Source organism: Pelmatolapia mariae, linkage group LG7, assembly GCF_036321145.2.
Source record: "Pelmatolapia mariae isolate MD_Pm_ZW linkage group LG7, Pm_UMD_F_2, whole genome shotgun sequence".
Lineage (NCBI taxonomy): Eukaryota > Metazoa > Chordata > Actinopteri > Cichliformes > Cichlidae > Pelmatolapia > Pelmatolapia mariae.
The window spans coordinates 38,646,073-38,662,373 of NC_086233.1; the positions used below are offsets into that span (position 1 = coordinate 38,646,073).

General features: G+C 37.7%; 1 protein-coding gene across 7 annotated transcripts in view; it reads right to left on the minus strand.

Moving 5' to 3' along the window:
* Positions 1-384: 384 nt before the first annotated feature.
* Positions 385-16,301, minus strand: part of ppp6r3 (protein phosphatase 6, regulatory subunit 3) — a 28,632-nt gene continuing 12,715 nt past the window's right edge. The window contains exons 12-26 of one of the 7 annotated variants that reach the window (XM_063479031.1): positions 15,956-16,020; positions 15,736-15,851; positions 15,152-15,237; positions 14,483-14,569; positions 13,831-13,877; positions 11,663-11,717; positions 11,149-11,279; positions 8,105-8,220; positions 7,320-7,518; positions 7,093-7,190; positions 6,674-6,869; positions 5,661-5,678; positions 3,462-3,569; positions 2,454-2,528; positions 385-2,315 (exon numbers count right to left, since the gene is read on the minus strand). In XM_063479031.1, the coding sequence (XP_063335101.1) occupies positions 2,264-2,315; positions 2,454-2,528; positions 3,462-3,569; positions 5,661-5,678; positions 6,674-6,869; positions 7,093-7,190; positions 7,320-7,518; positions 8,105-8,220; positions 11,149-11,279; positions 11,663-11,717; positions 13,831-13,877; positions 14,483-14,569; positions 15,152-15,237; positions 15,736-15,851; positions 15,956-16,020 (1,449 nt within the window). In that variant the 3' untranslated portion in view covers positions 385-2,263. Of the gene's footprint in view, positions 2,316-2,453; positions 2,529-3,461; positions 3,570-5,660; positions 5,679-6,673; positions 6,870-7,092; positions 7,191-7,319; positions 7,519-8,104; positions 8,221-11,148; positions 11,280-11,662; positions 11,718-13,830; positions 13,929-14,482; positions 14,570-15,151; positions 15,238-15,735; positions 15,852-15,955; positions 16,021-16,301 lie in introns of all 7 variants that reach the window. The other 6 variants (XM_063479029.1, XM_063479028.1, XM_063479027.1 and 3 more) reach the window with 6 other exon arrangements.

Below are 16,301 nucleotides of genomic sequence, written 5' to 3' on the forward strand. Positions count from 1 at the left end.
TTGGTGATTGGTGCATTTAGTGCTCAATACAAAAGTCAAACCTGCGTGGACATATTCTGCAGTAATAGTGCCAATCAAGATAAGCCAGTGTTTGTTTTTGCCCAGGGCACCAACGGTTGGTCCAATTTAAAAAAACAAAAACAAAAATAAAAAACAACAACAACAAAAAAAAAAAGTTAGACACTTATAATGTTAAGACCCCCCCCCCCAAAACAAACAAACAAACAAAAAATACACCTCAGGATCCAGCTGCCACCTCTAGAACTGGAGACCAAAATAAATCAAACCATTTTCCAAATAATGCTTTATGAATGTGGTTTTAAAGTGAAGAACGATTCCCAACAAAACATTGATGAACAAGAATGAAGTCAATGAAAATAGAAATAAAACTGTTTCAAACTTGGGTGCTTTACTCAAGCTGGACCTCCTGCTCTGCAGGAATAACTTACACATGAACACATACCAGACGCTAAAACACTGCAGAGCGTCTGATGTGATAACTGTAAAAGTAATCCTTATCATTTTATCTTAAAAACTTGCAGGTAAAAAGTAAAATGTCACCATTCATATTACAAAGTAATCTAGCAGGAATGTTTGCTTTCATTGATTAGACTGGCTGACAGAGTACATCATTTGAAGTCACCATTAATTTTTTTTGCCCAAACTTTCTACATCCGTTCCTCCACCCCACCCACTGTACGGTCTAAACAGTGTCACCTGTTGGCACACAGTCATTGGCTGAAACAATTTCACCTGATTGTCACATGTAAGCCCATGAGGGCGGACACAAGACAATCTTGCAAAAGGTAACGCAGAAAACACACAGCTTCCACATGATGTATGAGGCATGCAACGTGCTGTCCCTAGCACATTAGAAATGATGTATTGCACTCAATGGGAAATCACAAACTGCAACCTTTTTTTATAGAGTATGTGCGCTTGAGCTGAACAGTACAGATATTGACTTTAAAAAAAAAAAAAAAAAAATCATATTTTGAAAACCAACACTTTCTTACCTATAGAGGAAACCTCCAGAGCCAAGCCTTGCCAGTCAATATCTTTCTAATGCCGAGACGGTGGGACTACACACAGTAGCTCCATCTGCTCGCCCTCTACAGCTGACAGAGTTACGGACTGTAGTGGTGAGATTGTGTAGATGTTTGGGCCTACCCCATGTGGCAGCTGTGTGTTTTGGCAAAATTTATTTTTTTTTAAATAAATTTATCCTCTACTTCTGTGTATAGTTTGGCAATTAAATGCCTTTCAATTTTACAATAGTAGCAGGCTGAATTGACAGTTCTGCACATTGGAGATGAATATTCAACTTGGAACGACATTTTTTAAAAATATAATGCAATCTAAAGGGAGACCCAGCAAACTGAAAACCAGTTATCTGAAGAGCACTTGCGATAAAAACAAAAAAACGAACATATTCTTAATGCATTTATAGCTCCTAGTTTAGGCTGTGGTGACAAACATCTCCTCTTTAGCCTTCCAGCTGCGAGGTAAGAACCTAGTTAGCATGAAAGCAGCCAGTAAGAAAGAGACAGTGTTGGTATATCTCTATGGTCATTTTTTTTCCCCTTTTTGTTACTACAATCTCAACTCCATAATAAATTAGAAAGAAACATACCAAAACAGCTCATCAAATGTTATTCAATGCAGAAGATCACAAGAGAAAAATCATTTGCAATTAGCTACAACAAAAATAAAACTGTTTCAATTGGTCAGAGCAGCTCTGCTCAGAGACAGATCAACGGTGGGGGAGAAATTTTAAACATAGCTCTAACTGGAAGTGTCAGCCTGTTCTGCAGCCAATAACAACAACATGGTGATTGGTTGGATCATGAATCAGCTATTCCTCTCTCTGTGGTAATTCAACTTATGCTTCTGTATACATTTTCCTTTTATAAAATATTTTATTCATACAATCATTTCCTTAACCATCGCAACATTACTATTTAATTTTGGGAGTCAGGATATCAGTCACACATCACCTCCTAAGTACAATAGTATATAAACAAATGCAGAAAAAAAATTATTCCGTATCCATTTGAGTGTCTCTCATTTTACTTCTTAGTCCATCTTGTGTCTGTACACCTGTCTGCCCATTTGTCTTTCAGTGATGAGACGATGGGAGTATTGCTGGTCCTGATGGGGCATGTGGGTTGGAACAGCTGTGAGCAGCAGCCTCTGCTGGCTGACCAGGAGAAAGGCCCTGCATGGCAGAACAGGCTGGCCATTGGCAGGCATTAAGTGACTCTCATGCTGGCCCGTTTACAGCTGGCTCAGAGGACACAGAACTTCTGTCGAGCCTAGAAAAGAGGAATGAGATATAGATATGGAACCTTTTGAAGACAGAAGGAAATATCACTGCATAAATGAAGACTATGAAGAGACTGATTATATTCTAATGAAATTCAAACTTGTATCACAAAGGCAGTCAGACTTACTTGGCCTCCTCTGTGGGGGACATTTCTTCCAGAGGACCATTGGGTAGCTCCACAACGGGCCGACATTTCTCACTACTTGCCAGGACACGAATAAGGAGAGAAACACAATATATTCAGTTTACAATACCAGAACATGTGAAATGGTTTAGAAAAGGTTGTAATGGAAATCAGCTCAAGATAATTTGTATCTTGCAGCAAGATAGTTTTGTCATTTATCAATTACTACACCTATAATTTCTTAAAAATAATTAAATTCCAGTCAATAGAGCAACTGACCAAGCTCTGATTGGCCAGGAGTTATACTGAACTTATTTTCTGGGTGCGATGCTCAACTCTACTTAAGAGGTTTAGTTACACGAGTAGATCACTCAGTCAGGATTTCTCCCCCAAACCCCAACTATCTCTAACTGTTGGCATAGAGCCCAAAGGAGCTGTCTGCCATGCTGTTTTAATACCTCATTCACTGAGCTGATGTAAAGCAGACTTTGAAGGTAATCTGGAACTATTCCTAGACTTTAAATGACCTGCTTTCTGGAAAAGGTCTAATCCAATTGAAAAGGGAAGGAATGAAGTTGTTTACTTTGTTTGTTAGGCTAACTATTTTTTAATCAAAAGCAATTTACTAATTTTTAAATCACATCTTTTATTTTCCAGGCTCACATTTAACCAAAATGGAAAGGCCTGCAGTTATTCACACAGCACAGAGAAACACGGGGCACTGACATAGCTGCTAGATGCATCTGGATGGCGATATAATAGAAATGATGAATGTGATGATTCATTACTATTAATGCACTTGAAGTTATGAAGAAACATAATCTGACTATCAGATTCTGCAAGCACATCTGATAGTAGCAATGAATACTGCAAAGTCCTGCACATTTCAGGGACAAATGTGTGACGGACGACCGCTGAACACTGCAGAGCACGTGCTGACTCTGGCTTTTTATAAGACAAACAAAAACAAACTTAAGTGGTGACTGTGAGACTGTGTGTGCTATATCTGACCCAGTTTTAGGACAGCAGGCTGTGGCTGAGCTGTTGATGCCTGCTCTCTCTGACTCCACATACTCCACTACTGAGTACTTCTCTGAAGAAGCAATCTTCTCTTCCTCACTGGAACACACAAGTACACAGCATATGCATTAATACATTGGTATGAATCCCTTCTAATTAGTCACTTTTTCCACAGAAACACACCAACCATTACAACAGTGAGATGTCAACAGTGAAGCATGCTGAACTGACTGACAGAAAGAACAGTAAAACAAAGGATGGTCATGTCGAAATGGAACACCTCTGATGTCTATGTAGGAAAAGCATCAAAATGTACAGCAAATGGAGAAAGTCAACAGATTGGATTGTTTAGCTATGATAGTCTTTACTTTGTTGCTAGCAAGCAAACAGTAAACAGGCCTAGAGACTGATTAGACCAAAATTGTTTGTACCAGCCGTCAGTCTTGCTTTGTCTCAGAGAACCACCAATCATCTTGATGAGGCCTCAATCAAACTAAAAACACTCACAAACATCCAAATCTATTCAAACATTTAAAAAGGTGCTATATAACGGGTATCCAGAATGTGTAAAATTAGAAAACAAATGTTTATGGTCTCCTGTTAAAAATCTGCAGTCAGTTACATGTTTAAAAACAGAATTTTACAATTTCACAAAACCATTCAAACTCATATAGTCATGCTTGTGTAAATGTAATTTTAGTCAAGTACCAAAAAAGAGAAAACGTTACTTTCTGGTATTTAAAGTACAGAAAAAAAAAAAACTAACTGCAACTAACTGCAACTTTATGAATTGTATTTACACAGGATTTCTATATCTGAATATTTTGTCAATTATAATTCTGAAAGTTTTAAGATATTTTAATTAATAGCAGTCCTTTGTACATGTTTTTTTGAAATCTGACTCAATTAGCAGCACATTAAAGCACAAATCTTTCTATTTAAATCTACCTCAGTTATTGTTATATTTAGAATGGTTGTATTTAGGGCTGTGCGATATGACCAAAATCTCATATACCGATATAAGACATTTATCGTCCTGACAATTAATGGCCACCATTTTCTTTCAAAGTTTGAGTCAAAGGTTTATTTTTTTAACACCTGACGGCTCTTTTTTGCTTCTCATCAGTAAACTCTCTGCATACCCTTTCACGTGATTCAGTTTATTTTGAAAAGTCTCAACAGGATATTGAGCTTTATTGTGAAAGGTTTATGTGGGAAAACAAACAAGCGGACAGCGGAGCCACTCGATGGTTTTACCGTCGTTGTTGCTAACAACAACAACACGTAAATACAGGCGTTTGTCCGTCCGTAGTGTGGTTATATTAAATATAAGAGAGAGTGAACTTTAAGAAATTAATATAGCCACTACAGTGACCATCAAAACGATGAAAAAAATATTGCTGTAAACAGTTTATTTTACGACACCACGAAACAAACGATAGCGTAAAATGAAACGATAGACTTTTTTTATATTGTCATCCGATATATATCGTTATATCGAACAGCCCTAGTTGTATTGCAGCCAGTATCAAATTTTGTAGTATTATGTGAAGGGTGAGCTGTGACGTGTACATGTTTTTATTCTATATTAAAGTAGTTTTTCAGTCAGAATATAATCACCACATTTTGCTTTTGTATTTTGCTCATCAGTAATGATCAAAAGTAGTAATGTTTTTCACTCTAATAAGTTACAATCGCAGGATGGACACACTGTCTATTTGCCAAAGCCAAAAAAAGAAGGCAGCTATGGGAAAAGCACACCAATGAAACAAGCATATGGAGAAATATATTTAGAAAGCTGTATGTAACCAATAAAAATCCAACTGAGGCCACTTCAGAGAACTGGTTTTTACTTTGGGCCAATTTCATTTGGAACATTTCAGCCAAGAATGAGATTGTGTTGCAGTGTTGGAATAAGAGTAATCTGAATAAGATCAAGGCAAAATTAAAAAGGAAAAAAAAAAAAAAAAAAAAAAAACTGCACTTAAAAAAGAAAAAAAAAACAAAAACAAAAGAAAAAAAAAGAAAAACACACCTTTGGTAAAAACACATGCAGAATGGAGATAATGAAATAAACAAACAAGGAGTTGAAACCAAAGAAGATCAAAATTCCGAAAGAAAAGTTGGTGGTTGACGTGACAACAAGACTACATCACGGCTGCAGGCTGATCTCTGATTGGCTGTACATACCGATAAGATTTCAACACTCTGAAGAAGACCACACCCACAACGCACAGCAAGAGAGAGAGGGGAAGCTCAGATTGTAAGTGTCGCTCAGTTCATTAGACTGCTGTTATCAACTCAGACAGACAGACAATATGATGCAGCATCAACAAAGGGACGGAAGGACAGAGGACAACCAACTTTAAAACCTGACTGTTCAGGAAACAAGGATTTCACCATGAAAGGGACTTTTTATGAGGCACTTTTCAAGCTTGTAGGACAGAAAAGTGGCTTTCAAAACTTGGTATCCCCAGTTTGTATAAGGCAAGACCTCAGTTACTTTGGATTTTTGAACATCAAATGGCTATCAAGGAGTAAAAAACAAACAAACTAGTGCTCAAATGTTCAAATATCAACCCCAACCCCCCCAAAATCCTATTTTCTGCTGTCCACATTATTATGTCACATTACACTAACCCATGACAGGGCACACAAATTAAATGTCACAGGATCTATAGTGGTTGTATCTAAAGTCTCAAAACACCAATAGTGTAAAGAACTTATGTTAGCTACAGTCACTACAGTCTAGACAGTGGAAGAAAGAACAGTCAGTGTTAAAAACTGAATCAGTTTATAGGCCCCTTTCTTTATGGCAGTGCAATGGACCAGGTCAAGTAGGAATCATTTATAAGATCAGCCTCTGATCGTCATTGAGGCACAGATAACTAAACTGGGATTGTATTCATAAATACATAAATAAGTTCATTCATAAATAAGTAAATTCTTAAAGTGATAACAACTTTTAAGAATTTACACTGACTACAGCCTAGTTAAGATAAGTTATTCACAATGCAGGACTACCTCAGTAGCTTAAGAGTTTTTCTTCTGGCTACAATGAGCCAGCCCCCCCTCCCATAAGACACACCAGTTAAAACCAGCCAACCCATGCCTATAATCACAGAATTCCAACTGGCACTGGCACCACTCTCATCACCATAAGTCTGAAGCGTAATTCTTTTGTGTGCAAGTGATTCTCGAACCTCTTGAAAACGGCGGTCTCAGTCTTGGCATCAACAGTGAGACTGACTGTTTCTTTCATGGAGCCATTGATGACCGTTTCTGTGATGCTGCGGTGCTCAGAGCTAGATGCTTCCTCCTCTGCCTTAGAGCTCCCACAATCACTAGGTGCAGAGGCAGCTGGAGAAGCCACACTCGTGCCCAACCAGCCATCACAGTCTGAGGGATGTTAAGAAATGTGACATTAGGTGTCAGGTCTAATCAAATCAACGTCAATTAGACTGTTTTAGCATCAACAGCTACCCCAACATGGGTTACATTCACCCCTAATATAAGAAAGATATAAGAAATATAAGAAACATCAAGTTCAGGAAATTCTGGATACTTCAATTGTCAGATGACAAGAATACTCAAGGACATGCATTTGTGCATATCACCTCACCTTCAGACTGCATGGGTGCGTTAACCCCTAAAGGGTCAATTGTTTCTATACTGGTTTCCATAGCAACAGGAGAGTTGCATCTCAGGGGGTCTTTGGGGCTGAAAGATAAATATAAATTTATAAAGCCCTTTAAAGCTTCAAAACTATCTTAAACACAAATTATTTATTCCAGAAACTGCAACACTGCAGACAGAAAAACAGACCCACAGTAAGTCAGGACATCTTACCTGACAGGAGTGAAGTTGGAGAAATCAGCCCAGCCAGTTTCTGAGTTTGAGTTAGCTGCAGGAGAGGAGCTCCATGTTGTCTCAGGGGAGGTGGAGGACAAGGGAGAGGATGCAGCTGGGTTGCTGGGGTTGGAGTTTGAAGCTGTGGATGTACCCGTGTCCATGGGGATATCATCAAAATTTGCTGTCCACACTGGGCCTAAACAAACAAACAAACAAACAACAACAAAAACAACCCCAAATATATACGTTTTAATTCACGCATAAACTGAAAATAACTCCAATTAATTATCGTGCTTACACAATGCAATGCCTACATAGTGAGGGGTAAAAAAAAGAAAAAAATTTTTTACTGGCTCAGTGGGTTTTTAAAAAAAAAAAAAAAAAAAATCATAATTTATTGCTTATTGCGTAATTTATTGTTGATATTATTCAAATATGCTTTAGTATGTGAAAAAATGACTAACGGTCATAAAAACACGCCAGTTGGAAGCGGCCATTGTGGCGAAAATGAAAGCAACCGTTACTGATTCTTCTGGGTTGATCTAAAGGAGTTGATTTGATTATTCAGTCGAACTGGGAGGGGTTAAAACTCAGCTGACAGCAATCTACTGACCAGCAGTGAGATTTTACACTCTATAACTTTAAATTAATCCTAGTTTAATCTTGATCCTAAAATCAAATTGAGGCAAAAAATAAAATAAATAAAAACTCTTGTGACAATTTGTCATTAGGCTACCACTGTGTACTTGAGTCTTACATGTGGTCGTCTCAAAACCACTAACCCGTGTCAACTTCCATTCTGTCATCGTTGCTGGGGTTGGAAGCTTCAAACTGATCCCTCTTCACGTCCTCCTCCTCTGAGTCTGTGCTCTCCTCGCTGTCTGTGCTGCCTGAACTCCTGTGATGGACAGATCAAGTATTAGAATAAAGATCTGAGTTGTCCTCTTTATACTGTGAGAGAGATTGAAAAATAAATAGATAAATAAATAAATAACAGAATATACAATTCAGCAGGAATTGATATCAGGATTTTATTGATACAGCCCAAATAAACAGGCTGCTCTGGTGGCGTTTTGTAAAACCATTTATCTGTATATATGCTCCTACATGGAACTTACAGTTCACATAAATACATCCTTTTTTTTGTATTTTTGCATAATAAGTATGTAATGCTGGCCTTGTTGACCACTAAAATATGTATTCAGAGCCATACGACCTTCACCTTTCTCATTTCCCTCATCTTTCCATTGTGAATGAATTTGTGTGTGATTTACAACTAACACAGACAAACCTATAGATGTTTCTTGTCCAAGTACCGATGACATTATTCATATTATGTTGATTATAAATATTATAACGATTATTATTACCATTGTATTAAAAATACTGAAGTAACACAAGCTGATAATACAAAAGTTTTTTTGATGACTACAGCAATGGTGCTACAACTACCACTTTTCTAAAGCAGTCACACAAAAAGCAAAAAACTAAACACAACAAATTATACTTAAACAAGACTAAAAAGAGTTTTACAAATAGCTTCTGAAGTTGATGTTAATAAAAATGAATCACTATAAGATCAAATACAGTGTCCATATGAATACATGAGAAAACCTGCTATATCATTCCTACCACTTGAATGTTTTAGCTCAGGGGTCGGTTAACTGATGGCACGACCAATGCTGGACTGGCCATCGGGCATTTGCTCGGTGGCCCGGTGACTTTTTTTCCCCCCTTTGTAACAGTATAAACAATGAAAGGTGGTGGTTTGGCCAGACGCTGGTCGGTGTGTAAAAATAACTCAGTTGTTTGGTGGTGGCTATGGCGGAGCTTCCTCAGATTCAGTAAAATTAGCAAGTGGTGGAGGCCAGCAGGTGGATGAGAGAAAGGGAAGGCAGGAGGAGGAGAGACCCGAGGCAGCCGCCGGTCCGAGTGTCAGGTGAACTGAACTTCAGGTAAGAAGTTATGACCTGCAGTCTGTCTGGGTCAGATATAAACCAAGTTTAGGTGGAGTTTATTTTCGTTGTGCTGACTTTTTACAGTCAGTTACAATAACTCGTACTGCCTGCTAGCTAGCATGACGGAGTTTCTATACAGCTGGGTGGGTGCTATGATGTTACTGATACCACAGTGAACTGTATTTTATTATTAAGGTTAGTTAGTAGAGTTGCCTGTAAAAAGACGATTCTCTGAATCGTCCCTCATTCAGAGAAAATATTACGCGTTTCGTATTGAGGTGAAAAGGAACACAGTTTGTCCCGAACTTCAACTACAATGAAAAAGACACAAAGCTGGAGTTATTCTGTGTCTTTGCTGCACAGCTGCCTCTTCTTCTCTCTCCCCCCCCCCCTTCCATCTCCTGTTGCTACTTCAATCATGAAACGATCAATGATCAGCTGATCGGCTTTTCTCTCGTGTTTGTTTATCGCCCACTTTGCGCCAGAAAGAAGAAACCAGCGGATGTCGCGCTAAACAACAGCAGCACGTTTAAGCTTGATCAGCTGTTGTTAGAATTTATTTAATATTACTTTCTAGTATCAGCTGATGTTTGCTGGAGCCACAGCTGTAAAAGCTGCTGGTCATGATGGTTTGTATATCTGGTGAGAGGGAAACATGAAGATGAGACCAGGAGGTGTCCTTACTGAATCATCAGAGCTGAACAGGTGATGGAGAAACAGGTTTACCTTTTAGGTGACAGGAATGAGTTGAAGGGAAGTTATGAACGGTTTCTGAGAGACAAATAACACCAGGATCCTTTTCTAAGTAGCTGACAGCTGGTAACTGTGCAGGGGCGGGTCTAGCAAAGTTTTGCCAGGGGGCCAGGTGGGGCATTAACAGGGAAAGGGGGGCACAAAGAAATACTTTCTTATTCTCATTTAAAATGTCTGGCTGTTATTAAATAATTATCTGAAGCTTACAACCAAAGTTTTTATCTGACATAAAATGTATAGAAATCATACATATAACATCGAAGTAGCTGGAATCCATAGATGTGCGTGTTCATGGAGCTTGCATTGTCACCTGCTGGACATCACTACCTGACAAGTTTAACTGCCTTCAGAACATTGCAGAGGCCTCATTGACAGTATTTGGCTCTACATATCTGTGTGAGCAGATTTTCTATCACATGAGTGTCCTCGGGTAGCCGTCTGAATGCTGGACACTCGGAGACCTGTGTCTCTGAGTGGGAGACCAGAGATCATATTAACATGTGTATCTCTGTATTAACAAACATGCCATATTGGCCCAGTTTATTTTTCTTATTGTTGTGAGGAGACCATAAATAGCATTTTTATTTTCTGTATTTGTTGTTATGGAGTTCTTGTTATGGATAAAAAGTGTCTTTTTTTTGTTTCAAAATAGCTGATAACTATTTGCTGATAGCTGCCAACATCTGCGAACAAATATAATTCTATAAAGTGGTTCTATATAGTGTGTAACTGTTAATATAGAGCGTTATTAATTTTATTGCTAATGCAATCATATGGCACACTGACTTCTGAGGAAATTTTAAATGGCACTCACCATCAGAAAGGTTGCCTACCCCTGTTTTAGCTGTTCAAAATCTGGTGGCACATGGTTCACATCCATACCAGCTTGCATCCATACTACAACTATGCCCATGTTTGACTTGATAGTCCTGTTTAATGCTATCAAATAAAGGCAACCCCGCCCCCTTAATGAAAACATTAAGTAATAAATAATTTAAAAACAAGTGGAAAGATAGTATAATGAGGCCATTAAGGTCATAACAAAAGGTTAATTCAGTATGAGATTGAACTTGGTTTTTTTTGGCAGTTTCTTGGTGCATGGGTGTCTGACTGACCTGGGGCGTCTCTGTGCATCTGGTGCAAAGGTGACATCTTTTTCATCCCAGATATCGTCTTCATCTGAACCAGCATCTTCAAACTGCTGGATTTTCTCCTTACAGCGTGCCTCAAACAAAGCAATATTTGCCTGGAGAAAATTTACACACATGTCAAAATTAGATCGTCATCGGTTGTGCTTAAACCATATGCACATACAAAGTAAAGTCTTACAGAACAAAACCCTAGGCTGTGAAGCATTCACTTAGAAAGCAGGCCTCAGGCATCATTCACAGCATTATGCTGTCATTTCTTTTCCTGAAGCATACCTAGAGGCTTGTTTGAAGTACGAAAAAAATTACTTCAAGGTTTGTATTCTACAGCAGTTTTATTTTCTCACTTTCTTGTCATCTGCTTCCAAATTAATATCAACATCAGGATATGCACAACATGCCTTTAAAAATATTTTAACTAATTCCAGGAGAGTTTTACTCTCAACATTATGAATTTTAGATTAATAATCAAAGTACTTACACTTTCATTTGTATTCAGTGAAAAATTGATGTCTGATATTCTATCAAAGGGAATACTGCAAGGTTAAAGAGAACAGAGTTTTATTGAGTTAGTTTAGATTTGTTAGGCATCCACATACAGACAAGCAACAAATTAAAGGAAAAACCCCAGATTCCCTCCTACGATGGGGGAATCTTTTGGCCGTTATGCTGTAGGAGACATTTTAGAAGTTGTAGAGTGATCTTTTTTTAACCAATGATGAAGCACTCCCAATGATGCAAGTTGTTGCCGAGATGTTAATGCTCCCATCCATAGGGAAAGAATGGCTTTAATAAGTATGACTGATGTGACTCAAACACCATGACCTTTAGTTGCCAGATTCAAAAGCCAGCTGAACTTTTGGCGTCATCAAAACGAGAGAATATCATTTGTGCTGCTTAACCACTGTGTAGAATTTCATAGACTTGGACACTTGGACAAACAATGCCAAGTCACACTGCTGGCACAACACCTTATCAAGACACTTGTTTTTCCTTTAACCTGTCTCCAAATGACCCCACACAGACAAATTCTAGGACATAGCAAAAGTTTGTTTAATATTTCAGGCAGCCAGTAAAAAATAAACAACTTTTAATCACCACCTTATTCTTTATGTCCCCGTTCCATGTTTTAAACTGACCAAGCTAAGAAAAGCTACAATTCCAGGTAGAGGAAACAATGCAGTTCTACAAGGAACCCAACATTGTTAGTCTCTACTTTGCTTAGTGGATGGTAAATTTTCAGCAAAATCTTATGTGACTACATCAGAATATCAATCATTTTTTGCCCAAGCATGGGCTTTTTTTTATTTTATTTTATTTTTTTTTATTGTTAGCCTAGTTCTAACAAAGATGAAAATACAATAAATATAAAACTCATCATGCATATTGCAGTTGGATATACACTATTGAAACTAATAATGAAGAAATTATCAATGTTTTTCACCTGTGTGACCACTTATAATAACTTGCCAACATCTGCCCTGTATACAATGCACTGTTCTTTTACAGCAAAGAAGCAGAGGTTTTATGCTGTGTACATCTCTACAGGAAAGTCAAGTCCTCTTTTTTTTTAGGCTACATCAGATATGTTTCAGGCATCATGATGGCACAGGAGGCACACCACTTTAGACACTTTAGATTAGCTAGAGCAGAAGCATTATCAGGTACATCAGTTAAAGACCTCAGTGAATAACAGCTTTATTTTCTAAAAGAGATCTTGCCAAATTTTCATTACATATAAATCACTAACATTAAATAATATTATGCTTAACAGTATTAGTAGAGGTCATATCTGTGATCAATGTGCATTTTCAGCCTTTCTGGGAAACATTCAATCACTGAGGTAGGTTTGTCAATGCTATGGGTCCATTGTATTTATGCATCTCCCATGTATGTTTCTAACAAGCATGCTTTTCGACAGGTGTTCATATAGCTACCTACTCAGAGCAGATCTTTTCTTCCTAAGCGCTTTACTTACGCCATTTTTTGTTAAAAATTTATTTATTTTTAAATTAAAGCGGAAGAAAATAAAGTAAAAAGAAAACTTATTCTTGTAACTTGTAACTAAAAGTTACAAGTTATTCTTGTAACTTTTAGCTACAAGATGAACTTTAGGTCACCAGAAGCCTAAGATTATGTAAGAAAGCTGTACTTCACTGATCCACTCCCAGGCATTTTGAAAAACAAGTGACATAAAAGGCAAAACCACAAGCGTGCCCATTCCAGCTCACCCTAAGAAAGATAGAAAAGAGGCGGTGCACGACAGCAGAAAAAGGTGGATATGATTTCTTCTTTGAGCCAATTTTTGCCTTTGACGTGATCATTGTACCAGGCTAATGATAAAGCATAAAATGGTGTCGCTGGTGATGACATTTCTTTCTATATAAAAAGGAAAATCTAAATTACTGAGAAAAAAAAAGCTTTATGCTTTTTAAATTGAGTTTAGGCCTAGAATGGGAATCCTTCACAAGCCAATGAATGACTCAAAATTAAGAAATTAAATTGAAGAACTTTATTTTAAAAGTCATATGCAAATATTCTATAACTGAATGAATTAACAGTGAAAAAAATGACCCACCAGCTTGTAGTGTAGTGTGCTTTTGTGTTACATGGTAATACTTAAATAGCAAATGTAGGAAAAGTACTCACTCCACAACATCGTCCTGATCAGCAAACTCTTCGTCATTGAAGCCGAACTGCTCAATAAAATTGGACGTCATTTGTTGCATCTGATAATCAGAAAAGGCCTGGCAAAACCCAGGACCAACGATAATGATATACTCTTGGCTCTACACCAAAAATTGTCATTACTTGCAGTACAAAGAACATGTATACACATACTATATTCACACACACATAACATACATTAGATAGATGTTTAAAGTACATTAATTTTTGAATTTTCTACTGCTACACTGATGACAGAGTTATTGTGCAGGACCCATGGACACAGAGTACCCACTGAAATCAACAGCTGGCCAAGTCAAGGGGGAAGAAGAAAAAAACCCCCCAAAACATACAAAGTAACCTGATGCACTTTGGAGGACTTCAATTTCTCTTGTGAAGCATGAAGTGGACAAAATTTAAAAATAAGTTGCCTATGTATGTACTGCACATTTAAATTTCTGAGGGTTTTTTCCCCCCCAATCATCAAAAATACTTTTGACAATACCTTTTAATATATAGAAGATTTTGATTTGGCCCCCTAGGCAGAAAGGCTACCTCTACATGAGCTGGGTCTATGTGCCCATGGGTCTGCTTTGTGTGCCTTCATTCATTTGCATCTGTGTTTAAATCTTACTTGTTGAAGAGACGAGTCTTGGTGAAAACCACTCTCTTTAAAGTCCACCTCATCATCACTAGAAGAATGGATGTGGTGTGTATTTACCTGAGAAAACATAACATTTAATACAAAAGGATCTCCTGCTTATGGAGTGCCAAGAGTGCCAAAATTAAATAACATAATCATTAAACTATAATTTCTGCATACATTAAAATTAGAAGTACACTTTTACTAAAAACATAATTATTTCACTATTTTATCATCATCTCATGGTTCCTGTGCTACAGTGCGTCATGAAATACTGAAACTGTCACAGCAGGTTGTCAACAGACCCCAACATCTGACCTCACCTTTGACTGGAGGACAAACATTAGATAGAATTTACTTAAGTGCTATAATACAGGTGATGCTTGGTTCATTTCATTTGTTCCCAGGGAAATCAGTCTGGCTGACATTAAAGTTCAACTTCATAATAGTTTTACTGAGTCTTAATGTCTTGCTGGACAGTATATTTTAAACTGAATCATTGGCTCATCTTTTCCTCGTGTGTCCGAGCAGTTTATTTTCAATTAAAATTTACATTAAAAACATTTTAATGCTATGCCAAAACACTTTAGCTGTTAAATGGTTCAGCATGAAAACAAACCTGAAAGCTTTACTAGTTTTCATGTTCGTGTTGTTACTCACCAAGTCAACAGTGTTTCTTTTGTTTGTGTCAGCCAGCTGTCCAGAAATAAAAGATTCCCATTTTTCTCGATCCTCTGCAGGGAGCTCTGTCACAGACATGAAATTTATATAGACACACACACACACACACACTACATCAACATAAAGAGCACAACTATCAAAACTACTGGCAGCAGACAGTGCTACCCCCTGAGCCCCTTTACAGCGAAGTAGTAAAAAAATGTTATTCTCAAATTATGGGTAAGCACATCTCTCACTTTATTTTCAGTTATGATTTTAGTGTCCAATAACTATAAAACCCAGATAATAAACAAAACATTCATGCTGCAAATTCTATTCCACAGTTTCTTGTGTTTTAAAGCCAGCTCTTCTCTTTCCCCTCACATGGAAGTGCTTTTTGTCCTTCCTAAAATACGAGTGTAACGAAGGGGAATATGAGCTAGGGTTTAGAAACGTTAGTTTTACTCCACTGATGATGTGTTCCTGGTCAGTATGAGACCTATCGATGATAAAACTACACTTTACAAGAAAGTAACAACACATGACGGTGCTAGATGAGCACTCAAAGAAATGTAATTCCTCACCAGAGATGAGCTGTTGTATTTGCGGCCCATTAGGGCCTTTGTCGCAGTTATGAACTATAGAGTTGGCTATCCTGGTCAGGTGACCCATGTAGCCTCGTCGCCGCCCACCTTCTGCCCTAAAACAAGGTTCAATAGTAGTATTAGCATATTTCATAGGGTGCTAGCACCATGACCAATAAAACACAAGCATTATGCTTTTAGTGCAAACAAGAATACTTACTGTTCTTTCTCATTGGAGCTCCAGGCATCAATGATTCTCTGTATAAATTGGCACTTTTGAAACAGCTGGTGGAGAAAAATACAAGATACTAAATACACCAAAGAAATATCTGACAGACAGCTCACGTGACGTATAGTTAACTTCCAAGTCTGTTGCTCGTATAGGCCTGTATAAACAGGTTATGGGCACACATATATACAGTCAGGTCCATAAATATTGGGACATCGACACAATTCTAACATTTTTGGCTCTATACACAACCACAATGGATTCCAAATGAAACGAACAAGACATGCTTTAACTGCAGACTGTCAGCTTTTATTTGAGGGTATTTACATCCAAATCA